We start from the raw sequence: 27,286 nt of genomic DNA on the forward strand, positions 1-27,286 counted from the left end.
AACTGAAAACATTGTTGAAGTTATTAAAAAAAAAAAAAAAAAAAATCCAAACATACCCCACCCCCAACTAGTTGTTTGAATTTTACTGTGGCCCCAGTGCTGGTCAATGCCATGGCTCCCAGCTTGTGGCACCCTTCAGGACACAAATTCCTTGATGCTGTGCTACATGCCAAGGTGAATGTGCATCCAGAGCCACCCCAAGGTGACCAACCAGTAAGACATGATGAGGTGTGGAATCTCTCCTAATTCCCGATCCCTTTGGAGAGAACACATATGTCCTAGCTCCTTATTTCCTACTTGGACATTCCCTGAAAAGGAGGCATCTACACCTAAAGTTGCCTATTTTAAATTTCTTTTTTCTTTAAATGAAGCTGAGAAGGCTTCCTTTTGGCTAGTAGCTCAAGGATCAGAGCTCTCACCTGGAGACACTTGATGCTGGTGCCTCCTTGCTTGAAGGTTCACCCCAGCAGAGTGGTCTGACCACAAAACAACTGTTTAGAGTTTACAGAAACAAAATTTCTCATCCCTCCCTCATATCGAACCTCATATTGGATATTTAAAGACTTTTCAGCCTGAAAAAAGCAGCATGAAAAGCAGCAGGGATCATCAGAGCAGTCATTCATAGGGGAGAGGGAAGAAGAGGACTCCAGGCACCAGCAGCCCCCTCTGGGCAGCAGCACCAACCATGCCAAGTGGAAGCAGCTGATCCAATCTTTCCCCGGTGTCCTAATGAACCAGCATGCTCCAAACGCACAGAACAGATTGACCCCTTCAGGCAGTGTAGACTAATGTCTGTCAGGCTTAGAATCCAGATGGGGCTCAACTCTAGGTAGGTGTTCTGCTGGTCAGTGATGTTCATATCAGATGTTTTCAAAACTTTCAGGCTCAGGAGCTTTTAATCACTAATGGTTACCTATACAGTTTCTTTTTTTTTTTTTTTTTTTTTTTAAACTATCCAGCCTCAGGGTCCCTGGTTCCTGAGATCTGTTTTAGTTACTACATTTTTTTACGGAGATTGGCCTCAGTGACAAAAGCTTTCATTCAGGCCCCAGATTAATCTTGTATCTCATGACTATTCCTCAAATACATTAGCAACTAAGAGGCAAACATCTCGGACAACATAGTTCGATCTTTTAGGAGAACCTTCAGGAATTTGGATGATTTGACTTCTTTATTTACAAAGTTGTCTCATTGATAGACACATCTTTTCAGTACTGAATTTCTCAGTTTGTGGTATATCCATAATATTCTGCTTAAATGCTCCTGATATCATTTATTCCACGCATGCATATATCCACATATTACTGTCTAATGAACACTAGAACAGGTCTGATTATGGAAGTTGTACTCAAAGCAGTTTTTACTCACTCCCAGCCATCAGGAAAACAAATATAATTCCGTTCATTCCCATCAGTAAAGAGCAGCTTGAAGTCAGTGCTGTGTAGAAGAAGCTGTGCTTACCATCAGCAGCCCTTTGTAAGCATAGACAATCCCAAGCCAAATGGTCATGTGGGTGTTTTCGCAGTGCTCCAGGATTGGTCGGATGGAGATGTCTCTGCCCGCAGGGTCCGGCTGCGAAAAGAAAAGGTGAAATATTGGGACTCAGATTTCCTTTGTTTCACACCTCAGTGGTACTTAGCTCTATCTCAATACACTGAGGATGTGTAGGATACAGAGTGAACAACTTAAGAGTAACTTGTGGTGACAGGAGACCCATGAACCTGCAGAGAAATACAGTGAAAAGCAAGGATCTGAGGAAACAGCTGCTTGATAGCTACTACCTGCTGAGGTCACATCTACTGCAAACCTGAAAGAAAATATCTCAAGTCACTCTGTATTTAACAGTGTCAGTCATATTTATCAGCTTTAGGACATCTATTTTTTCTACAAGGCAAACAGCTTGAAAGCACAGGCATGAAAAATAATGTATTTGAATTTCCCTTTCACCTGCAGTTCTTGTGTCATTGGCAAATGCCTGATAAACAATGTTTGAAACATTGCTGTGTTCCAGGTGGTTTTTCATTCATAACCATGAGCTAATCAAAGACTATAAACTGTAGCAGTAGCTTTGGAGAGATGAAAAATCATCAAAAAAACCCAAAACAAAGCAAAGCAAAGAACCCCAGACAAACAAAAAAAAACCCCAAAACCCCAAAAAACCAAACCCAAAACAACAACAAAAACCCCCACAATAAAACAAACAAAAAACCCCCCCAATGAAATGGTTTTTAGAGCCAGTGATTGCCCATGCTAAATAAAATATTGCAGTTTTCCATTTATTTTGAAAAGGAGATTGTATAATGCAGAAACAAGAGGACTTGGAGACTATCAGAAGTGTTTGTATGAAGGAGAAGCAATAACAAAGGCTCAGAGAAATCTGCAAGAACCACCCCTTTTTTTGTGACCTACTCGCTTTTTTTTTTTTTTAAATGCACAGGGGAAAGAACAGTTGACACACTGAGAAAAGGGTTACTAGCTACTATGCTGTATGCAATTAGAATAGATATTAGGGTCCAGACAAACTGCTAGACTGCTTTTTAATGGTGTACCTTGTTAAAGAACACAAGGATCTTGTGTGTGATTCTAAGAGAACTTGCTTTAGTTGCATACTGCAAAGCATTCCTGTTGGCTATTGTGAGATGCATGTACCTACATTCCGATGTGTTTACAGAAAATGCTGAAATACTGAAAGCTATTTTTTCCTTTCTACTTTGAAAGAATGGATTTGAGCTGCAGTCAAACTAAGATCAACCCAGACGTAGCTTGCTGTACCTGGTTGTCCCAGTGGGCTTTTCAGTTTTCCTTTTTTGTGAATAACACATGTAAAACATCTCATGCAGAAGTGTAATGATTATTATATAAGGAAAAAATAATGTTTTCACTAACTGAAAAGTAGAATTGTACATGGAAGAATTTTGGGGAGATCTGAATAATTTCCTAAAGGTTATTTTTGCTTCCTCTGATGAGGTATGACTTCTGCTATGTATTTCAGTGATCACAGCAAAAATCTTCAGTTCACTTTCTTCCACTGGTGTTTTTGTACGTGAGGCGTTTCCCCTGACCTCATGCATGGTAAAAAAAGTGAGAAAACCCAAACAAGCTGGTGTTATGATGCACTGCACAGTGAAACTATTCACAATTTTCTTTGCAAAGCCTTCAGTAGGCAAACCATTAACATTTAAAGCCTTTTCCTACCCTGAACTTCTGTAGAAACCCTAAATGGAAAAATAAAGCTCTTGGAAAAAAAGGTGTCCTAAAATAAAATAAGATAAAAAACAAGGCAGCAATATTAACTCTCCCAAAGAGCTTATGACTCCATCCTAATGGTTGTTGATGGCAGGCAAACAACCATTAGCTGAAGAACTGAAATGATGCGAACATTAAGTGTCATCACAACACTTAAGAAGCTACAAATGTTTGTCTGGGGATCAGTTGAACTACCTCATTCTCCCTGATCAATGACAGAAGCCCAGTGCTAAAATTTAGGTGCACTGAAAGCACATTTTCTTGTCAAAGTTACAACCTAATATGTTTATCATCGTTTTTTTTCTATTATGTAATAAACTTCACAGGACAAATCATTCACACTGAGCTCTGAATGTGTTACTGATGTGTCAGCAGGACTGTACTACAGAGAAATTTTTCTAACCTGCCCAAAGCTCCATTTCTTATGGTCTGGAATTACAGAAGTGACATAAAATTTAAGGTTTTCATCATCAGACTGTTTTCCTTTTATTTTTCCTTCACACTGGTGAGTCAGCAGAGGACTCTCCATTTGCTTTCCCAGTTCCACATCCCTCCTGCCAGGTATTTCTTCTATTTCAGTTTCCCACTCTTCTGAAGCAAGAAAATGTATATATAATGAGGAGTTTCACCTGGTGTGATGGATGATGTCATGTGGTTTGGTTTCCTTGTTCCTGGATTGAAAACTCTAATCACACCTGGAATGAAAGATTCTTCCACTTTTAAGTAACTATAAGTAATTGGAATATTTCCCTGTTTTGAGGAATATTAATGAAATGAGAACTCCTATTTGGTTTGTGGAAGATTATATTTTATATTTTTTATATAATTTATATCTTCTCTAATGAAAATTTACTTCAAGACTAGAAAGTGTATGACAGTTTATTACTCAAAACCTCTCTTTTAAGATCCAGGCACAAAAATGATGAAGTGGAAAATATAATTTATTTCCAAATACTACTAGAGAGTAAGCATCGTTTCTTTAGCAGGAAGATTGTCAGACTTTATGAGGCATGATAGTTCAAAATCAATGTTAATTAAGTAAAACAGTGTGTTCAGGTTTTTTTGTGAGATGGGAAAATCTTGGAAAGTGCTCTAGGTAGACCAGGGAAAGAGAGAATATTGATTGCAGCAAAAGTGTACATGGGGCAGCACTTCTTTCAAAAGACTTTCGAGACCTGCAAGGTGGTAAATAATTTAAACAAAAATTTGCTGAGGTCCTGTGCATGTGGGGTTAAATGTTGGCAGGTAGCAGTAATTTTAAAGTGAATGGATTTTGCTGATTACTTACCACTACTTCAAAATGACATTTGTGTTCTACAGCTTTTAATTTGCCATTCTGTTTCTGCACTGATTTTGCATGAATTAACTAATCATAGCAAAAAGCAGGGTTAAAAAAACATATGATATTTTCTGATGTCAAAAGGATTTTTGAAAACTCTACAATTACAGCTGAATGGGGCACTTGACTGACCTCTCTAATCATCCACCATTTGTGCACTTTGTTATTGCTTTAGAGAGGATGACAACATAAATGCTACCAGTGATTATATATGTACTGGAAATTTGCCCTTTCCTTTTATAGAAAACAATCTCAATGCCCTTCAGATGTCATTCTCAAAAGCCTGAAGACCTCATATCTTGTGATTAGGCTGAAGCTTTCCTACCTCTTCTGAAACCTAATAAGGTTTCTGACATTGACATCCATTTCTGGAGTGCTTTCAGCAGTTGAACATAAATAGTTTAGTCTGTTCACTTCATACAAGAGTATCATCACCAGTAAAATGCTTGTTTTACATGAGATCTGCTAGGTATAGAAAGCAGCCCAAACCAGTAAACAGATTACCCACAGAATTATGATATCCCCTGTTTGTGTGTGTGTGTGTGTTTAAAATATTATTAGTCAATTCTGTAGTTCTGTTGCCTTTTCATTTTCTTTGCTCTTCAGTCTTCTGGGAGGGCTGGCAGGTCCTTGTCATAACAGGTGAGTGATATCCTAGGTGGGAACTGGCAGATTGAGAAGTACAGCTTAAAACGATCAGGGGCCATCAGGGAAATCTGATTTTTATTTAATTTTTAATTTATTTTTTTTTTTAAATTTTTAAATCTATAAGTGCAATTTCTTAGTGGTCATTATACTAGCCAAAATCCCTCTGGAAAAGGCAGATATTTGTATGATGACTAATTTACCTTCCACTTATTTTGTGTCTTTATTGTTCTTCCTTTTCTGTAGCTTCACAAAGGTTTTTAAAGCAGGAAGGGTCTATGTTCCCTGAGGCATTTTATCTAGCAGATATCTGTGAAGAACAGACTGGGCTAGCACACAGTATCCCAAAGTCCTTGACCTTCCTGAGGCAGTTTTTCTACACGGTCTCCTCACCAGGTCCCTTGGCCAGTAGGGCAGCAGACGATTCTGTTTGCAGAGCCGTGCTGCTGCTGCTGTGTGACAGAGCTCCCCGGGGTCAGTGTCAGCAGTGCTCAGGACATTGCAGCAGACCCCCAGGGTGACTCTGGGCCACTTCTGAAGCTGTGCTTTCACCACTGAGACAGGCACAACGTCACGCCTCAGCCTTTTCCAAAGATGGGAACATAAGGTGAACAGTTGCAGCTTCTGTTTACTACGTTTAAAAGAAACGGTGTGCTTCCCACAGCATAGGAAAATGCAGGATCACACTCTTCTGTCACGCTGTTAAAATGGCCTTCATACACCATCCCACTCTGTTTTATCTTCCCTTTAAATGGCTTCAATTGAACTGGCATAATGACTGTACACTACAGCTAGTTTGCAGTGTCAATTAGATCTCTCTGGCATCTTTAATTTGGCATATTTAGCAGTCATATGGAGCTCACACGTGATTCCTTGTCTTAAAACTCAGACTTCGCTAAATTAGAAGAGCATTCTTACTTCTTAAATTCATCTTATTTTTTCCCCCTCCCAAGGATAATTATAGTTGGTTTAAACTCTGAATTCTGTGAAGGTGCTTCATAAAAGGATTCAAACACTTTGAGCATGCAGTGTGAAATTGAGAGCCAGGCTCTTAATTACTGATGAAAAGAGAAGGATCAGACACTGTCAACTTTTTGATTACTTAATAATTTGTAGGTATTTTTAGAGCAAAACAGCTGATGTGAACAGTGACATGAAGAAGAGATTTTCCAGGAAATGGATCCCTTTTGTTTCATGTATTTTTCACTTTGTGCAGTCATACTTTCCATTAATGCAAAATAGGAATGGCAATACTAAACTAGAGTAGCTCATTTGGAATGTCTTCCAATTAAAATTTTGGTAGGCAACCTAGAATAATAGGCAACCTTGTTTGTCTTTGTTGATACCTGAGCTTAGGTTTGGGTACATTATGGATCCTATTTTATGTCACAGAGTATCTCAGCAAAGTACAAAACTATTACTGAATTGTTGCAGTCCAGCAACCATTTTATTTTCCCTCCAATGTTAATTGAGAAGTTTGGACGTTTCTGTAACATTCTAATGATTGAAAGATGAGGTATGCAGTGTTTCAGAACACCAGCTTTCTTACACAGATCTGAATACACACCCCTTGCCTCTTTGACAGGAACTAAGGATTTCTTTACGTTATCCAAGGGGATTAAAGGTTATTTTTTGCTTCATTCATTTTCTTGTTATACTGAAATCCAGTTCACCACCCCACCTGAGACAGTGGACTGGACTTTAGGCATTGTCTGGCTTCACAAATACTTCAAAAATTAAACTATTCCCACAATTCAATATAGCAATATATATGTTTATATTGTAACACCTAAAACCTTCATTCCAAGTGGTATTTTAGTATGAGATAGTAATTCAGTAATGGTTAGCTTGCAATCATGACATAACAAAATGACACTTGCTGAAACACCAACATGAATATCCCCTTTTCTTATTCAGTCCTTTTCTCAATTTGGTTTTCTAAAGAATAAAGATGTACCATGTAAGCCAAGGAAAATGTACTGATATGTCTGGGGGCTTCAAGGATATTGATGTTGCTATTTTACATCCCTCAGCTTGTTACATGTACAGAATCCAGGTCTAAATTTCCAAGTGAATGGGATCGAAGAAAGACAGGAAACGTCCCCTCCTCCCCCAAATGTATTAGAAATAGCCACTGTAATTTCTATTATCCCAAAAAAACAAGGTTTGATAATGCAGACATAGTGATGTCATCCTGCAATATATTTAAAATAAAACTACTTTTAAGGTCCCCATCTGCCTCTTGTACAAATAATTCCATAAATCAGTCAGCATACATACTGTAAATTAGTCTGATTTAAAGATGATAAAATGCCAGAAGAGCTATTTATAAACTCTTGTATCATGAATTTGTCCATACATTTATTTGCAGAGAAAATCCCTCATCAGCATTATTTATAACATCACTTTACTTAATGAGTTTTATTTTCCTGTTGTGGTGGTTCATTTTAGTTTAAATGAAACTGTGTTTCTGAGAGGCAAACTGTTCCCAGGGATTTCTTGCTATTTTTACTAATATCATCTCCTAATCCAAGCAGTTTCATTTATTTGTGTTAAAATAAAATGCAAAATAATAGTTTAGACTGAGTCAAGAAACCTCTGTGATGCCTGTAAACAATCAAAGACTAGGAAATAAAAGGGAACAGGCAAAATTCTCTTGAATCATGGAGAGTTTCAAACAACTGTGACTGAGTCTTCCCACTCTGCACTCGGCTATCGCTTCAGCAGAAATTTTACATCATCTTATTTCCTCAGAGAATGTTGCCCCAATTGCACATCTATTGACTGGATAATGAAATTTTTCTGTGTATGTGCATGGAGACACAGGGACAAGCGTTACAAAGGCTTACTAAAGCACTCGGCAGTAGAACGTGTGGTTTCCTTTGAAGGGAGGGCAAGGGGCCAAGACACAGAAGAGAAGTAGGTCAGAGGAATGATGAACTCTGTTACTACCCAGACCCTCTTGCACGGTACAGATTCTTCCAGAAACGTACAGTTCCTGGTATCAGCTTCACAAGATGAATATTTTCCCTTCCTTTGCTGTGAAGCTGCTCAGAAATGTGGTTCACAACCCAGACTTGCTGTTCCTTCTAGTTTTTGTTCCTTTCCTAGGTAGATTTCCTGCTATGCTGAAGGCCATGCCAGGCACTCCTTTTGGTGGCTGGTGCAATTCAATGCTTCCTTGCTTATGGTAATGGAAACAGACAGCATTCTTGGGAAGGACAGCAAAGGCAGAAAGGAGAACAGTGGAGTAAAACCACAGAGGACGGCCAGGGACAAACTGTTTGGGTGGCCCCAGCTGGAACCAAGTTAGGGGGTGTTTTTGTAATTAATTTCCTAGTGGGCAGGCTTTGAGTTGTAAGCAAGGATATGACTTACTGCCCATTATGCGGCACTCAGAGAAACTGGATTTAACGCTTTTCCTGTAAACAAGCCAGGCTTGCACCCAACAACTAACAGAATCTATCAATCATCAGTTGCTTCTTCCTACAAGAAAAATCAGGTCCTCAACTGTGCCCAGTTATTTGGGTCAAGGAGGACAACAACCTCATGTCTACAACTGTCTTATATTTTCTGTTTAGTGCTATAATTCCCCTGATTTATGTATTCTAAAAATATTTATCACTATGCTTATTTGCATTGTAATGACAACAACAACAACAACAAATGGACACTGACTTAATTTAGAAAGTGAAAAATCCATTCCCTAAGAGGATTTAAAAATGTATACATCATGTGTGGGAGAAGAGGGAAGCATAAAGTAGGGTTGTATGACATTTTCAGAGGCAAATATCAGCAGAGACCACTGCCACCCTATGCAGGCACTGATAAATTAATAGTTTCTGGGCTGTGGCAAACAAAAAAGAGATTATTTCTCAACATTAGGAACAATTTTAATTCATTTTTTTTTTATATTCTCCAAAATGATAGGATGATGGTCCATCAACCTATTGGAGAATTTTGCTGCTATTTTTATGGCTGCACTAAGACATAATTGAGGAACTGCTGTAGTAAGGGGAGGTCTTTGTTTTCAAAACTTTTGAGCAAAATCTTTAATTTTTCAATCCTAAGACTAGCTTAATAAGTATATTCTATAATTTCATCATGATGACTGAAGCAGAAACACCTAATTCTTTTCCTAAATCCTTCTAAAATTAGGTAATTCAGCTTCCCCAACACAAAAGTCACGTCCCAGTTTCTTGTTGACAGTCAAACATAAGGTGCATCTCAATGTACAGAAGTACATGAAAACATTTGTCTTTCATAAAAATTTTGAAGATTTTGATTTTTCCTCCCACCTTGCAACTAGTAATCTCTCAGATATAACATTTTTACATAAAATTTTCATGCAAAAAAAGAGTGGATGAGTAAATCAATAAAGGTCAGGTGAAGAGAAATATTTTGATTACTTAAAAAGATTTTATTTTGTTTTGACCTTTTAAAATTGATGACCTTCTTTAATATAACCTAACTCCATTCTGATAAGAAAGGTCATGTTAAATTCAAAAGAGATGTTCTTCAGTTAACAAAGGTCAACAAGAATATTTTAGCACTTATTCCTACCAAAATAATTCTGTGTGGAAAAACTGACTGAGACTACCTTTTTTGTTACAAGTATATGAATCTTATGGCTGCTCAATGTTTTCTGAGGAAAAAATCTCAACACTTAGGGAATATAATCAGCAATTAACTTGTAAATCTGTGTTCTCGACGGATTACTTCTGAAGGTTCACACTGGCCCATATAACTGAACCTAAATTAGAGCAGTGAAACCAGTGAATAAACCACACATCTTTGCAACTTTCACAGACAATTATGCCAGCAAAGCTTAGAGGTGATTAAATGTGTACAAAGTATGCCTTCATCTTTGGAAGAGTCCTGTTTCAGCACTGAAAAATGTAGGCCTAAACAAAAATTACACTTGGAATCTTAAATCAATGTCCGTCCTGCTTTAAAGAAAGACTCTGAAATGAGGCTTAATATTTCACAGCTATATTGACATTACAGTTAAATGAGAGTGTCTTTCTAGCTGTCTCATCTTCAGTAAAACACAAAATATAGATTTTCATATTCCTATTTCAACTCCAGTTTGAAATAAAACATCCTGTGACAATAAACCTATATAGCTCTTGCTCAGCCAATTGTATTGACTGTAGAAATAATAGCCCTAATTTTGGTTCTGTTGTCTAAAATGAAATATCAGTTTCCTTTAGTTCTTACTATGCTTTGTCTAGTAAATTGAAAGTCTGCATAACAAAATTTTGTTGCTGTGTTGGTATTTACAGATTTTGACCCAGTAAACTCTTAATGCAGTACTTGATAAGCTATGTCTTGAGCTCATGTTTCACTGTTGACATGTTTTATCTTTCTTTAACATGCCTTATTAGTCTTCACTGGACCACTGGACCACCACATTTCCCAAAATCTGAAGAGTGGAATGGAGTATGCTCAGCTGTCAGAGCTGCCCTACAGACATGCCCAGGATTAATACCACCATAACACCCAAGGTCAAATTAGACCAAAGTGTATACATGTAACCACAAAATTGTTACAGAGGTGCCACAAAATCTCTCCATTTCTCTTTTCTCTATTCTAAATGAACACAGAAATGTGACGATTGTTTAAAAGATGTATAAAAGAAAAACGATAATCTTGAAATCTTATTCACCAAGTATTTCTCTTGATTTCAAAGGAATAGTTTACATGAGTGAGAACCCATAATAGTTGCACTAAACTACCTTGAAAGCTACATGCCCCCAAAACACAAAAAGAATAGCAGTTACAGGGATTTTTGATTTTTCCATGACATCTTTCTTCTACAAATAGCTATTTCCGTGTTGCCACTTCTATTGACGTTATTCAGTGCAAAGCAGGTAGTCATGGGAATTTTTTCTTTCTCTCAGTTCAGTAAAACTTTTATGCAACATTTTTCTTAAATAATTTATTTTCTTTCAGCATCTGTCAGACCAGATTTCATTTAACACAAGTCTACCAAACACTTTAAATGTTGCAGGTCCTTTGCTCTGGTATACAACAGAAGAATGTTCAGTTGAAAAAGCAAGCCAATGTAGAAAAAACCCTAGCAACCATAAAATCCATTTTATATTTCCATAGATTTTTTTAAACATTGTTAAACTTGAAATCATATAGGGTTTTTTTTTGTTTGTTTTTTTGAAGCACTTATATGATATATATATATATATAAATATATGTATGTAGCACAAGCAGATAACTCTGAACCTACTCTGCTTTGCAATTCCCACATATCCCTGATAATCAGTACATTTGCTTATTTTTAAGGTGAAGTTTCTGTGAATTCTTGCATCATAAGATCTGGACAAGATGAATTTTTTTTTTTCAAGATAGAGAGTTATATGAAGCATTGGTCTGATGTGTTTTCATTTCTCTTCTATAGCTAAATATATAGTGTATATCTATAGCTTTACATTTTTTCTCTTGTCATGAGAACTTGAAGTTATCCTGGTAGGTAGAGATGATCTTACCTACAAGCATCTTTCCAGTACAGGTGTATCATACTGTGTGTGGTGTCAGCGTGTTTCAGGAAGCTGGATTGTTTCAGTATTGGAAACAAAGCCTGTAATCTTTACTGGACTTGAAGAATTCATTGAGGTGGTTATTGCCATGGTAAAGTGTCTAAAGCTATCTGTAATTTTTTAATAAGGTGTAGTTAGAAATTTAAAAATTTATCCTGTTATTTTTTTAGGGATGTCTATTCCATAGTTTTATTTTGACAGGTGAGCATGTGTAATTCTTCTAGAGCACTTCCAGAGCTGACATGAAATCCATCAAAAACTCTTTCTCAGCTTACATTTACACCCAAATTTTCATTTCTGAGATCAAGGCATTGAAGAGAAACAGTAAGGGGTTGATGCCTTTGTTCTTGATACCACTTTTCACAGCCCACTGAGAGCAGCAGAGGACGAGATAAGCACAGGCAGATGGGCATGATCAGCACGAGGGCAGGAAAAGCAGCACATTTCTGAGCAGTGATGGCTGGTATCAGCCTGGTTTGTCGGACTTGGCATTCACCTCCTTTGCAGTACTCACCTACAGCCACTAACCAGCCTGTCACACATTTCAGAACAAACCCTTCTGTCTGAGCTATCTGAGCAATTATTATGCTGTCCCCATCTCCTCTTTAAGTTTGCAGCATGACAGGGCTTTAGGAGAGGTGGGAGGTGTGACCTTCTGGCACCTTGCACTGGGCTGCATGCAGTGCTGGAGGGCTCCTTGGAGCAGGACCAGCCAAAAAGGCTGGGTGAGCAGCAGTGGTGTGGCCCAGGAAATCTCAGTTTTGCTGATGTGCTTTGAGGTGTTAAGGAAACTGCAGAACAGTTGTTGTACAGAGCTCTTAGTTGATTCTCCCCAAAGTAAATCCACACTGAGGATCTCTGGAGCACCTCTGGTAAGAGCCAAGTGATCCAGCTCAGTAAGGTGAGATGTCTTAGTCCTCTGCTGGAGTAAGCTTTCCTACCACTGAGAAGCTGAAGCTTGAGGTGGTATTCACAACTCATCTGAGGCTTGAAAAAGTGCCAGCATTGACAATTCTTCATCACTTGAGTTTTTATACAGCCAAGTAGACTTTCAGTAAATTACTCAGAAAATTAAGTAAGAATCTCACAAATACATCAAGGATAGAAATAAACCTTGGGGGAAATCCTGAGATCTAATGGAATAAGGGAAATAAAGAAAACTCAAGAAGACTGAAACATCAGACCATTTTGGCTCAAGAAGACTGTGGGGAAGAAAGGAAGTGGTAGTGAACACTTATGCCTGCCAAATTAAGAAGAAAGGGAAGAGAGAGCTAATGCAGAAAGTGGACAGGTTCACACGATCCCCTAAACAGCATTTCCTTCTGTCACCACCAAGTGGGCTATGAACTGACTCAGCATTAATCCCATACATGGTCCCCCAGTTAACACATATAAACCAACATATACAAGCCAAAAATAGCAAAGAATTATTTCTGCAGCCTGATCAATATTAATTTAAAAAGTTTCTCTTAATGAACTTTCATAAAAGTGATTTTTTTCTTTTTGAAATGTGTTTGTGTAAGTAAATCTCTATTTCCGTGCAACTAGGCCTGATGTTCCCACAATCACTTTGATATTACTTTGTGAATACATCGGTCATTCAATACAACAAATTAAACAACAGCAATTATTGGTTAGAAGTGGAAAACTACTTTCTTAGGAGATGGTCGAAGGCTATGAAATCTACCTCTGTATGAATCCGAAACTACATTATAATTATTGTAAAAACAGGAACTCCTATAAAGGCAAAATACAAATGTAGTGTTTTGAGCATGATTTAACAAAATCTTAATTTGAAAAATAACTATGATGAATGGACAGGGAAAGACATAAAACAGTTTTTTATACACTTGTTTATGAATAGATGAGTATATCCACCCCTAAGCAGTGCTAGGATATGTTCAATGGAATGAACAAGTGTAAATCTTTGAGTAGACTGCGATTTAGCTAACCTGTTAAAACACAGGGATTTATATATACCAGACAGTGAATAAGTAGCATGGTTTGTTTGCATACAATTGAGGGATTAGAAAATCTACTGTTTATGAAAAATTTTGAAAGCACCATCAAAGGTGTACTCATTGTTTTCAGGGAAAAATTCTTTTCTTTTTTCTTTTCTTTTCTTTTCTTTTCTTTTCTTTTCTTTTCTTTTCTTTTCTTTTCTTTTTCTTTTTCTTTTTCTTTTCTTCTTGTCTTTCTATTGTTTTCAGGGAAAAATCCAAACTAATTCTTACCTTATATTTCAAAATATTACAGTTTTATATTATATGTATAATATAAAATATGATACAGCTGAAAGTTACATGTACTATACAGACAGATTATGACAACCTTCCTTAATTGAATAGAACTACCTTCTACAAATAATTCTTTGCTATAGCAATATGAACAAATTGAGGAACAATTGGTTAAGCAAAAAGTACCTGAATAACTGAATGTAGTGTTTCAAAATGAGAGTCCCATTTACACAATTTGCATGTTAAATAGTATGTTAGCCCTGTATGAGCAAACTCTCACAATATGGCCCTATGCATTTAAGCTTTTATGGAGACATATTAACTTCTTACCGTTCTTTAAATACCTTTTGTCCCCTGAAGACATAAAGTCTGTGGTATCTTGATTCCTATATCTGCTAATTATGACTAAATAAAAGGTTTCAGTTTTCAATGTAGTATTTTTAAATACACTGCTTTCAAGAATCATATCAAATATAATAGTCACAATATGCAATTTGGGTTGAGTCACAGGATCATGAATCTAAACATTGAGATATGCATTGCTCATGTGTGAATCAAATCAAACCCTGAGGACCAACATCTCTTGTGACAAGCAATAAGAAGCTTCCTCCAATACTGTCTGATCTATATTAGCTATGCAAATATGTTATTTTTAATTAAATAGTATGCAGATGTTATAGTTCAATTTCTATTCCCAACATATTTTCACAAGTATGAGTTCTTGTTCTCTCTTTAATAGGCTCTATGTTTGCCAAAATAGTCTCCAATGAATCCACTAATGTTTAACTCCATGGTTAAAATCTTTTGCCTATGCCATGGGTTACAAAGACACAGCATATTGCTTACAGATTGAAATCAAATCCACCAGGTACCATTTGTTGCTTCTGAGGGATTTTTTCAGAATATTTTAATATTTAATATTTAATATTTTAGTGGACAATTAATATAAATAAATACCTGAAATTCCCTGATGGAGCACCTGCCTATATGGACATAAGAATATCTTTGCTGGTATCTCCTAGCCTCCTAGGTTTATCTACACATGTGAATGGCTATCTTCAACCCTTAGCTTTCCATCATTATCTAAATGAAAAAACAAAAAGAAATGACAAATACACAGATGAAGAACATGACTGAATATACTATTTTTTACCACCATCATGCCATTTTTTAATGAATTATTATCACTCACATCGGTATAAAATATGTTTAAAATGGGTGTGAAAGACAGGCAGGTACAGGCTGTGTTAGCAGAGGAATTTATTTTGTGTGCATGAACAATGGCCAACAAACAAGATACGATGTTATTAAACCTATCCATTAAAGCGGCTGTCCAGCAGGGTTAATGTGTCTTTGCCAAAGGGCGCAAAAGGTGTGTTTTTCTAGCTCTGCAGAGAAGTGTAGTTCAGAGTATATAATTGTTTTGGATCCAGCAGCCATATCCAAAAGTTGATTACTGTAGTTGTTCATCCCTGTCAGGCAGCTGCTAGGGTGGGAAGAGCACCTACTCTAGTTGTAGCCTTTCCTAAAGTGAATGGGAATCTTGCTTTTCATTTTAATGCAGTCAAGATTATGCCTGTGGTGTTTTTTTTTTGTTCTTTTTTGTTTTTTTGGTTTTTTTTTACATTTTTAAAACCGAACAGGATTCCTACAGCTGCAACTATGAGTCATCACCTGCAACATTGCCTGGGATGGGCACACCTATTCAAACAAAGCCTGGTAGCCTTGTTACCCACCAGTGGGTAGAGCACATCAGACACACTTTCAGAGCACTTCTGATGTAGTTCCACTGAAAAAGTGAAACCAAATCTCAAGTGCATATTCCCAAATCAAAATGCTGATGCAGGCAGACAGATAGATAGACACAAGCTTCCTTGAGGAGGGAAGCCTTTTCATAAGTCAAGACTTAGATTAAACTGAATAATTTGATCATTAAAGGTACATGTTCCTTTGTATGGGTACAGTTTCATGAGACATATCTCCGATATAGATATCTTTTTTTCTTCATAAAGAGGAAATCAGCTTTTAAGAAACTGCAATTTGAAGATTCAGAGTTTTTCTTTTAATTTACATTAGAATGCTGAACTATAATTTAACAAGAAGATCAAAACAGAAAGCTGAACCACCTTACAGAAGCTGTCTTTCAAGCATGAAGAGAGATTCAGAATGCTTCTGCAAATTGCAGTCTTCAGGCTGATTAGATATTCACTATGTCAGCACCACAGACAGAAACCTGGAGGGGTTTTTTAGCTATACCCTCTCTCCAGATCTGTGTTTTTTAACTTGTGTCAAACAGTGATAGCAAACTACCAAGAATGGTGAGGCTGATCTGAGGCGGCTCCCATGTACCGTGGTACAGAACACCAGTCACTCTCGGTAGTGCCTCACAGGCATTGCACCCAACCATTGCACCTTATAAATATAAGTTATTATATAACTATTTATAATATATATTCTTATATATTATATAGTTATTATAAAACAACAATTGAAAGCCCAAGAGAATTATCTCTTTTACATAATATGTCCGTTTTTTGGTGAATTCTTTAGAAAGATATGCTCAATTAAAATAAAGAAGAAGGAGTCCTGTGGCATCTGCAGGTGCTCCTGTGCATGTGCAGCATGTCCAGGACTTCCTGAAGGTGATCAGGAGAGAACACAAAGTGCCCAGTCATCTGTTTAGTACACAGAGCTCACAGAGCCACGAGTCTGAGCACTTAGCAAAAAGCTGAGCATTTCTTTTCTCCCAAGCATTTCTTCTTATGGCCAAAAGAGTGCCTTGTTAGTTAACTGGAAATTTTTGGAGTATAATGGAAAGCATATACTTTCAAATTCTTAGTCTGTGTCAAATTCACAGCACATGGAGAATGGGAGTAAAAGGGTGGAATTTACCCAGTGTGCTTTTCTGTCTTTTTAACTACATCTGCTAAGAACATCAGTAGCTCAGTGGACAAACTGTTGCAAGGACAACAAGATATCAGGCTATTCACACAATTCCAGCTTCAGGAAACCATGGAATGGCTGAGGTCAGAAGGCACATCTGGAATTAATTTTGTCCTCTCTGCCTCACACAGGACCCGCTAGGGTCAACCACATGGTGTGATTGACTCTGGTGGTACCCAACACCTTCCTAGAAAGCACAGGATATTCAGCTTGTTTGCCAAAGCTGGCCAAGCCATAGTGCTGCACAAGAAGACAGGACACTCATGGCACAATTACCTCCGGCCCACATTTGTGGCTTGTCCTGAAGTTTGCACAGGAATTCTTTGTTATTCAAGTGTGGATTTTGGTCCGCACTCAAAATGAAGTATAGATATGCCAGTGGAATATTCCAAACACAGATCCACAGAAAAAAAAATCCCATGTTTTACCTTCTGCTTAGTCTTCATGTATATGTCTTTCCCCCTAACATATGTCCTCAGTTCCCAAAGTGATGGGTATATTGAAAATTTATGCATGCTTTACATTTAATTTAAGCATTTCCATAGCAACTCCTACATTTCTGAATGTTATATCCCAAGCTACAGAATATATTCTTTTCAGAAAAATTTCTCAGGCTGTATTTAGCCACATTCATATATGACTTTCTACAATTTAATTTTCAATGAAAATTACCCTATCATCTACCAGAAGCAAAAGTTTTAACAAGCAGATTAGCTTTTATGACTTCTTTCATCTCAATTTGTGCTTAAACAATTAGTCCTGCATCAAATGGAGCTAACAAAGCCTGATTTCTCAGAATCAGAGGTTTTGATTGATAGATGCCGTTGTTTTATAAAGTCCAACTTTGAAGGAATAGATCAAAGATGCCTCTTCTTTCTCTCTCTTTCTCTCTCTTTCTATCCCCTTGGGTCTTTCACACTGGTGCTTTCCTGTCAGGAGACTCTAAAGGATGAACATGCTTTCCAGAGGCCTGATATTCATATAGATATAGATATAGATATAGATATAGATATAGATATAGATATAGATATATATTACTGTCTGCTGCAGTCTGGAACGAAATTAGACGGACTTGAGGTGATGTATGATGCACATGGTAGTAATGAATTGATGACCCATACTCCTATATGGGTGAATTTAAACTGCTTTTAAAAACATCTGGAATTCAATAGGAATAAAAAACCCCATCACAGATAGAAGAGGAAATACATATACAAATAAAGGAAAACAGGAGAGGTATGGGAAAGAATATCTTCCTTGCAAATTTTCACTTGTTTTTCATCTGCATGTTGCCTTTCTAAATGTCACTTCTTGGAAGTGTGGAAAAGGATTCCACAACTGCAGGCTTTGCTGTCACAATAGCAAGCTTTCACTGCATCTGATTCCTGTTCCAGGACCACAGCTGGTGCAGCACACATCTCTTACACTGGTATGCCTCCCTGAGCAGTCAGCATAAAGCAAAAATCTGATGGAGGGGAGGTGAACAAAGCATTCAGATTTGCCGTCAGGTTACGCACACATCACCTGTGTTTTGTGCAAGCAGGAATGCCTAAGCCAAGTGGTGAACAACCAGGCTTCCCATGCATCAGGCAGAAACCTGATGCTGTACTTGGCTGCTGCGTCACACAAACCTGAGCTGCTCTGTAAACAGCAACAAATAACTGAAAAGTCAGTGGTGACACACTTAAATTTGTAACTTGCACATTCCTTCCAGTTCCATCACTTTTGTGCTAGGAAGCAAGAGAGGGAGTTAAGAGAAAGATACTCTCAGGATCCTAGCAGGCTCCAGGACATAACCATCAAATAAATCAATTAATTTAACCCTAATGCAATTATGTGCTTTAGATGAAGCGTGATTTTAGCTTGCTGGATCAAAAAATTATCCGAATAAGTTTACACTGTTCTAAAGATGATAGCATTCTCAGTGGCCCTAGTACAACTCCAATGGCTTGAGTGGAGCTGCTAGACATAAATTTATTACATAAATGAGAGCTGCTTTCAGTGAGGCAGCAACAATTTGATCTCCAATTAAAAAATTAATCTTAAAAAAAGCGCCTGGCATTACAATTAAACTGCTGTTAGATGTACAGTGAATGTGCACCTGTAGCACTGACATGATACTCAGTTTGTGGGTAGAAGTTTCAATAACAGATTCAAAATGGAAGCCATTTCCTCTGGTTTCTGTGCCCAATCTGTTGTAAGTCAAAATGTCTTTAGAAGGGCAGACTATGTGTAAGGCTCACAAGAACATAGGATATTAAACCTAAAGATTTGCTGGTTTTATTTTTTCTAAAAGCAGGGTAGCGAGGAGGAATAATGTCAGGTGGGGATTCGTGAAAACAGAGAACTTCATTAAAGGCATGTGGTAGTCTCAGCTCCTGATCATGCAAAGAGAAGGACCAAGGTACTTCTCCAAGAAGTGTGATCAAAGCCAGTAGAAAAAAAAATTGTAAGTGTGCATCCTGTATCTCCACAGGTTACTAAAGAGACTATTATTAACCTGATATCTGGTTTTAGTCCTCTAATACAGACAAGACTGCAAAGAGAATATCAGATGGAGGAGTGCTCAGCCTGTGAACCCTAGCAGAGCTGGAAGAGCCCTGCAGCTCAACAGCAAAGTTTAGGCAGCTCTACCCTCAACACTGCACTTGGTCATCTGAAAAGTTAAGAGCTAGGATTTCAGAAGCCTGAAAGGAGAAATGGCAGCTAGACTGTCTGGGTGAATTTGAACCTAGGTGCCTATGAGACATCTAGGCAATTAAGAATTTAAATAATTTTGGAGTCCTGACCCTGCATTCCCACATACCTCCTGCAGTGCTTTAGCTATTGCTGGCTTTCTCTGAACAATGCACCACCATGCAGCAAATACTGCCATCCCCAGCTCCTTTGCTTCTGCTTCCCTTGAAACCATCGATCTTCTGCTCCAAAGAGTTCCCCTGAATAGTGCTGAACATTTTCCATGTAGCTAATTAGTTTAATTCCATGTAGCCCTGGCATTTGTGGACACTTTCCTTATTTATGATTTCCTTCCTTTCTGGTGGCAGAGGTAAAAATTAAGCAGCCAGGCTTTCAGGAGGATGAGAAAACCTGGGAAGCACCAAAGAGGCTGCCACATCACCCATGCAGCCCAGGGCAGCTCAGCCCATGGGAGGCTGAGCGACAGGCAATCTTCTACTTGCGGTGACTGGGAAAGAGAAATAGATGAAAGCAGAGAGAAGGCTGGAATAGTAAAGCTACAGGAACCTGGTAATAATTGCCTGCTGTATCCAGAGCTCCCCAAGCCAAACATAAGCTATTATGTTTAACTTCAAAACTGCATGTGTATTCACCCCATCTGAAAGACATACTTGGCAGGTTGAAATTATGGCCTCTAAATCATAAGAAGTATTGAACATATAATACTGAAAGAATGACATGGCAGCTGAAGTTAATAAACTGCTGGTAATGTATTGTTTCAGCTATCCACACATAAACTGGTCAAAAGTCACATTGGGACAAAGTTTAGAGAAGTAATTTCTTTACAAATTAAATGACTGCCTCAAGCAAGACCTAGTTCTGAGTACAGAGAGGAAGAAATGAATCTCAACCAAAAAATTACTTCAGCTATGATGAATTTGGACATTATTATTTGGAAAATATAAAGCCTACAGAGATTACCAGGAGAACAGTCAAAGTTGGTAATTGATTTAATTATTTGAGTTCATGTTTATTTGCATCTCATCTAAGTTGAGAAGCAGAAGTTTTTCTCAGCAGTAACTGGATTCAACCTTAAACAATAATTATAACCAGTTTTCTTGAAGGCCAATAGATTAGGAAACAAAGAAATTCCTATGTACATCTATCATGAAAATTCCAACTCATCTCAAACACAGCCATTAGAAGAAGAAAGAAAACACAGGAATAAATAGGCAATTCATCCAATTGTTAGATGGAGGACACTTCATCAGGCCATTCTCACTAAGGGCAAAGACAACAAAACAGAACAAATAAGAAAGAGAGAAGTATCAGAGATGCTCAAGGATGCATTTACAAATAGGACAGAAGCACTGTGTTTCAGGGATATATGTCCATCATTTTGATACCACCAGTACCTGTGGCAGACCAGCTCTGCAAGGAAGACATCCCTGTGACGTTTCAGTTTCCTCTGCAAACATTCCTAGTAGGCACCTCCATTTCAGCAGTGAGGTACATGCATGGCACCACAGGACATCTGTGCACCTGTAGCTTGTCTTATGATGAGCCTTACCACAAAATGCTTCCCAACTGACTGACATGTACGGCTTGATTTTCTGGTTCTGCTTTGGCAGTACCTACCCCCGTGTGAAACACAGCTGGTGGGAAGGGCAAGGAGGCATCTTTTTATTCTTCCCTCCCCCATCCCAACTGCTGTCTATTGGGATGGAATACAGATGAACTCCAAACTTGTTTCCATGACACCAAATTTGAACCAGCATCTTCCACTTTTGCACACTAACTTGCTGAAGTGGAGTTTAAAATCTTGTACTCAAATGGGGAAGACAAGCATGAGAGAAACTGCCACCTTCTCGTGTCCCTTGATGTACGGCTGTCAGCTGGAGGAGAGGAGATGCTGAAATGAGGCACCTCAAAACCTAATTTGGGATCAGGAATTCTATTAACTAGTGCAAGCACTTGAAAATGGACCTAGTTCTCTGTGTGACTGAGCAGCAGTGGAAGAAATAGGTATAAAGATTAGGAAGGAGGTTGAGAAATTTTGAGGTGGTATACTGGAATACAGAAATCACTGGCCATTAAGTGTCTCTAATCCTTTTCTATTTTTGGTCTAACACTTAATTCTGTGACACAGAAATCCATCCTGCCAGCAGTTTCACTGGCTTTAAGGAACAAAACAAATTCAAAATGTGATAGAAGTCGAGGTAAATTAAACATTTCTTGAAAAATTGCTGTATGACTCAAACAACCAAGAAGGTAATAAAACAAGGAGGTGTCAGGGTCACCAACACCCTGAACTGCCATCAACAGATCTCTTCATACTTTCAAAATAAAATTTTCTGCAGTGCTTCCTTGCACACAGTAAATGTCTAATTCCCCCTGAATGGGAGTAATGCTGTCATACATGCACGTACCAGTCACTTTGAGAAATTATGGTGAGAGGGAGATGTACATGGACTATCTACACTGACTATTGGAAATCATCCATTTAATCAACAGTGCCTTTAATTTGTTTCCTGAGGATGAAGACAGCTTCTACAGCTAATCCTGCCCTTAAGACCTTAATATTCTAATCCTTCTCATACATGGACAACACTTAATTAGACATAAGCTGCATTTGGTAGAATACAAAACTGCTCAATTATCTGTGTCACCATTCAGTTGGCTGGCAAGAAAAGTGAAGAAAAACCATGTATTTTTCATAGGAATTTTGTAAGGATGACAAGCATTATCACAAAGAAATGTTATTATTTATCTTATTATGAAGTAATAAAAACCTGTATTTTTAACCCTCCTGTAGAGTGAAGAAATGATACCCTGAAATAGGGTATTTTATTGAAATTTTCCCACTCCAATCCCAACAAAAAAGTATGTCCAGTGTATCTTGAAGAGAATAATGATTTTCCCATTTTAGTGGTGGGGAATGGTGAAAGACTAAATGGATTATTTGAAGACATGATGGGAATTATGACTACGCTCAAGTGGACTCAATAAGAATCCTAAGTTATCAGACCATTATGCCAATCTCCTACCCTGGTTATCAATAGCTTCAATTGCATTTTGTACTGAGCATCATAAGATCTCACGTGTTCCTTGCTGCAAAACACTTTTCCATGGCATAAATTACAATTATTGAATTAGTAGCAAGGACAAACTTGGTAGGAAATGAAGCTTCATCCTTACACTTTGTGCTCCTTACACTAAAGTGCTCCTGAGAAGTGGGTTGGGAAAAGGAATGACCTACCCAGAAGTGTCATGAAAACATACAAGCAGCAAAAATTTCTGTTGTGGTAGCAGAGCTGCTTACTTTGCATAAATAATTAATTTATTACTGCTAGTAAAGAAAAAATTATCTCATTTAAGTGGTTTTTGAGTAGAACATTACAAAAAAAGTTGGCCTTAATTATTGCTGTTGCTATATAGAAGTACAACTTATATTTTACAGACAGGTGTGAATGACAATTAAAAACATAATTTGTTTCAGGGGTTTTTTTTTTCCACTTTTTAAGGGTAACTAATGTATTTGCACTGCACTACAGAAAAGACAAAGGAACTGTCACTGTAGTTAAGAACAATTGCCCTGTTAGCTGGAGCCTTACTTCCAGATGTGCTTTGCAAAATGTCCAAACTTACTAGCTAACCATATTTCCAGGAAAAATAAAATAAAATCTTTCTCCCAAACTACTGGAATTTTCTATGAAGAAGTGGTAAAATCTTTATTACTGATATAAAGGTTGTAGGTTTTTTTTCTTCAGTTCTTGCACAACTTACTTCAACAGGTAATTTATGCATAGTGAGCAAAATATACACTCTTATCTATTAAAAATGCATTGATAAAATTAAGACTTGGGCTGACAGTTTGCTGATGTCACATTAGAAGAATAAATACACTGTTTGGCTTTTTCACCATTATTTATTTATTATAGTACTATCTTTTTAGCTCCTATGTATTTTGTGAGTTTTTAGAAAGCATCTGAACTAAACTCCTTTATGATTTTTGTTGTCCTCCTACTATCTGAAATTTCTCTTTCATCTTTCTGATCTTGCCTTTGTATATATTCCACTTTCATCACTGTGTGCCACTGACATCCACCACTCTTAACAGCTATAAAATTGCTCTTCAGAATGGAAACTCTTGTATTATGCCTCTCTTTGCTGCTTTTCCTCAATCCTTTGTCTCACAATAATTTAAATATAACTGAAGTTAGGGCCAGCTGTTTTGCTATGTAAACATTCATGGTCCCTTTTAAACTTGTTAAGTAACTATGATCTTTATACTGATTCTGAGGCATTTCATTATTAGGTCAAACAAAGAAATATAAATATAAATATAAATATAAATATAAATATAAATATAAATATAAATATAAAGAAATATAAATATATTTTTACTATAACATATATTACATTTAATATATATTCAATATATATTTCTGTTTATATTTCTGTTATATTTATTTTTATATTTATTTCTATATATTTATCATATTTATATTATTTCTAACCAATAGATCTATGAAGGCAACCTTTACTGATCTGTTGTGTGCTTTTTCAACTAAAATAGCAGAACAAAATCACCATGCTCTGACTTTCACTATCAAAATACAAGGTAATAATGGTATCACACATTTTTTGTAATGGAGTAATGATTGCCCAGATGACTGGTTTATGTAGTACATACAAGCTCTATTATTGTGATATATTTTTGATTTAGTATGTTGTGATACTAAAGACAGAACCTGTAAGAAAACCTTTGGAAAATTTATCAGCTGCTCAAACCTGCATACTTTTAAATTTTGCTCTTCATACTTTTACTCTGGTATTTCTGACAATAAAGTATTTCAGCATATTCTTTAAAGGTTTAAGAAACTTTAAAGCTTTAAAGAAAATATAAAGGACAGGAATTTTTTTTTATGTTTTTGTGATGTCTGAAAGGAATGGTAATCTTGTATTCTTTCTAAACACCTCAAAGATGTTTGAGGGCAGGCTATTTCAGGTTCTGCTGTGCTTCAAAAGTGAAACTCCAAAAGTATCCTCATTGTCTACTACACATTTTATTTGTTAGGATTACATTGCTCTTTAAACTTCATACTTGAAAGTGGGACATTTGTCCTACAAAAGAGCTTGAAAGTTTCTACTTTCTTCATATATGACTATTAGAGCATGTAGAATATATTTAGCATCTGTTTTCCACAACTGGATGTAGTGACTCACACTTTGTGGCTGCTCTTTTCATTTTTGAAGCAATTATTCCTCAAAAAGGCTCATATACCCAGGTTGTCAGCCAATTATTTCTTATATGCCTGAAAAAACCAGTTATCTTTGCAGAAATGTATCATTTGTTCATTTGCTGGAGTCTATGGTAGCATTAGATTTCTTTGAATATTTCAGTTTGGATTTTAATTGTTTTTGTTCATAGGTGCTAAATTAATGAATTAAATCCATGACTATATGCATCCCTGGCAGAAACATAGATTTATTACTTTAAAGGAAGTCTCTGTTTATTAAAAAACCTCAACATCATGAACAAGAAACAACCATCAGTGAGCACTGAAATGAATTTCCCTATACTGTGAAGCTAAAAGATACAGAAAAGAGAAGTTATGTTTAGAGCTTGTTTTGCAGTCACCACAAATGATCTGTATTTTAAATATGCAACTCAACAGTACATTAAATCTGCAGGCACATCTCATGTAGGATTTTACCCTGCTGGCTGGGGAAGAAGGGAAAACTGTGACAGCCACAGCAAATTATTTTGAAGAACCCTTTCAGACTAAGCAGAAACAATTCCACTTAACATGAATCTTACATCTAAATAAAATTCAAATAACTAGATAAAAGGCTACAGAGCCTTAGAGATTCAAGCTAAACTCTTTAAAAAGAATGGCAGAAGTGGAAGCAACACATTCTAGCGCAGAACCACTGTTTCATGAGGGTGACACACTTCATGAGTTCTTCCTGTCAGAATTTCTTATTTTAATTTTTCCTTCCCAATGACAACATTGCTGTAGACATTTCCTATGTAGACATGCCTATGACAAGGAGAGAAAATAATATTCTCCTGTGGCTTAGGGATCATTATGTGTAATCACAGCAAATCTGCTTTATCGGAACATATCCAGTTTAGCGTGACATTGTTGGAGGTCTCTTGAGATGGCTAAACTTTAGAGGCTTCCTCATGCAGCTCCCACTGTGTCAGTATTGTGTTTGTTTCTGACATACTAATAGACAATTTTCCTTTCAAACAATGTGTTATAGGTTCACAGGAAAATTCTGAGACACCTCAGAGACCTGTCTGCAATTTAACCTCCTGCTCAAAGCAGGGTCAGCTATGGAGCCAGAACCAGTTACTCGTCCAGTCCAGTCTCACAATGGACAGAGACTGCACAACCTCTCTGGGCAACCTGATTTAACACAGGACTGTGTCCCCTGCAAAAAAAGATTCTCACTGTGTCTAGGCCAAGCCTATCTTTTCTGTTTGTGCTCATTGTTTCTCATCCTTCCACATGCACTTCTGAGACGAAGCTCATCTCCTCAGCAATGTCCTCATAGGTGTTGGAAGGCTGATGTTAAACCAGCCTGAAGCTTTTTCTTCTCAAGGCTGAGCAAGACCTTTTCCCTTAACCTCTCCCCTGAGAAGTGCTCCAGCCCCTATCATGTTGGTGGCCCTGTCCTGAACTTGTTTCAGTAATGATCTCAAAGAGATTTAGAATGTGTGGGTGCTTTGCTTTGACTCTGGAATAGTACAGGAACTCAAGGAAATGATATTCCAAACAAAACTGCAATGTTTTCTGGATCATCAGTGATAAATTGAAATAGAAATTTTCAAATATAATTTGAATTATTTTCAAAAAAATTGACAAGGACATGGAGTGACAGGACAGAACCAAAGAATATTCTGAGTTAGAAGGGACCCACAAGGACTGAGTGAAAATCTTAAGTGAATAGCCCATATGAACAATTGAAATTTTAATCACATCAGTTTAGACATTAACAGCAGTAATTTTGGAGCCACAAACTGGCTCTGTCCTAGATTCTTGATTCGTCAGATGTAAGATCACATGCGACCTAGTTCATGAAAGGATGTTAATTTTACAGTCTCCATTTAATGTGAATTATGGTTTTGACAGGGGCATGTATATGTTTGTAAAATCAGCAATTCTACTTGAATGCTCATGGCAAGTAGCTGATTCTGTAAAACACAACTGCAATAAAAGGCTTCCATGTGCAACAAACCAGGTGAAAAGTAGAAAAAAGTAAAGTTTTTTTGGAAGCATATGCCATGGTTTGTGCTTTATATGAGACAAAGATTTTAAAAGTTGATGTTCGACTTTGTGTTTGCTGGCAAACACAATTGTTTTTGTTCCATTGTCTTTACGGTGAAAATAGTTACCAACAGTTTATGTAATAATTGGAAGCATGATGTAAAGACATTGTGAATGCACCATCATTTTCTTTTTCCAAGATAATAAGATGTGCTGTTGAAGGACATTCTAGAAAAAACAGCAGCTCATGTACTAAGCAGAGGAATGACAGCCACTATGTTACTCTGTCATTCAAATTAGAAATGCCTCTGACATAAAGTATATGAGAATGTGTTTTTTAAATTAGGGAAAGAAAAATGGGACCAA

General features: G+C 37.1%; 1 protein-coding gene across 1 annotated transcript in view; it reads right to left on the reverse strand.

Annotated features, from left to right (window-relative positions):
- GABBR2 (gamma-aminobutyric acid type B receptor subunit 2) overlaps positions 1-27,286 on the reverse strand; it is a 454,172-nt gene that overhangs the window by 35,404 nt on the left and 391,482 nt on the right. The window contains exon 15 of the mRNA XM_041476645.1: positions 1,462-1,572. Within this exon, the coding sequence (XP_041332579.1) occupies positions 1,462-1,572 (111 nt within the window). The remainder of the gene's footprint in view (positions 1-1,461; positions 1,573-27,286) is intronic.

This window comes from Pyrgilauda ruficollis, unplaced genomic scaffold (genome assembly GCF_017590135.1).
Source record: "Pyrgilauda ruficollis isolate IOZ18807 unplaced genomic scaffold, ASM1759013v1 scaffold39, whole genome shotgun sequence".
Classification (NCBI taxonomy): Eukaryota; Metazoa; Chordata; class Aves; order Passeriformes; family Passeridae; genus Pyrgilauda; species Pyrgilauda ruficollis.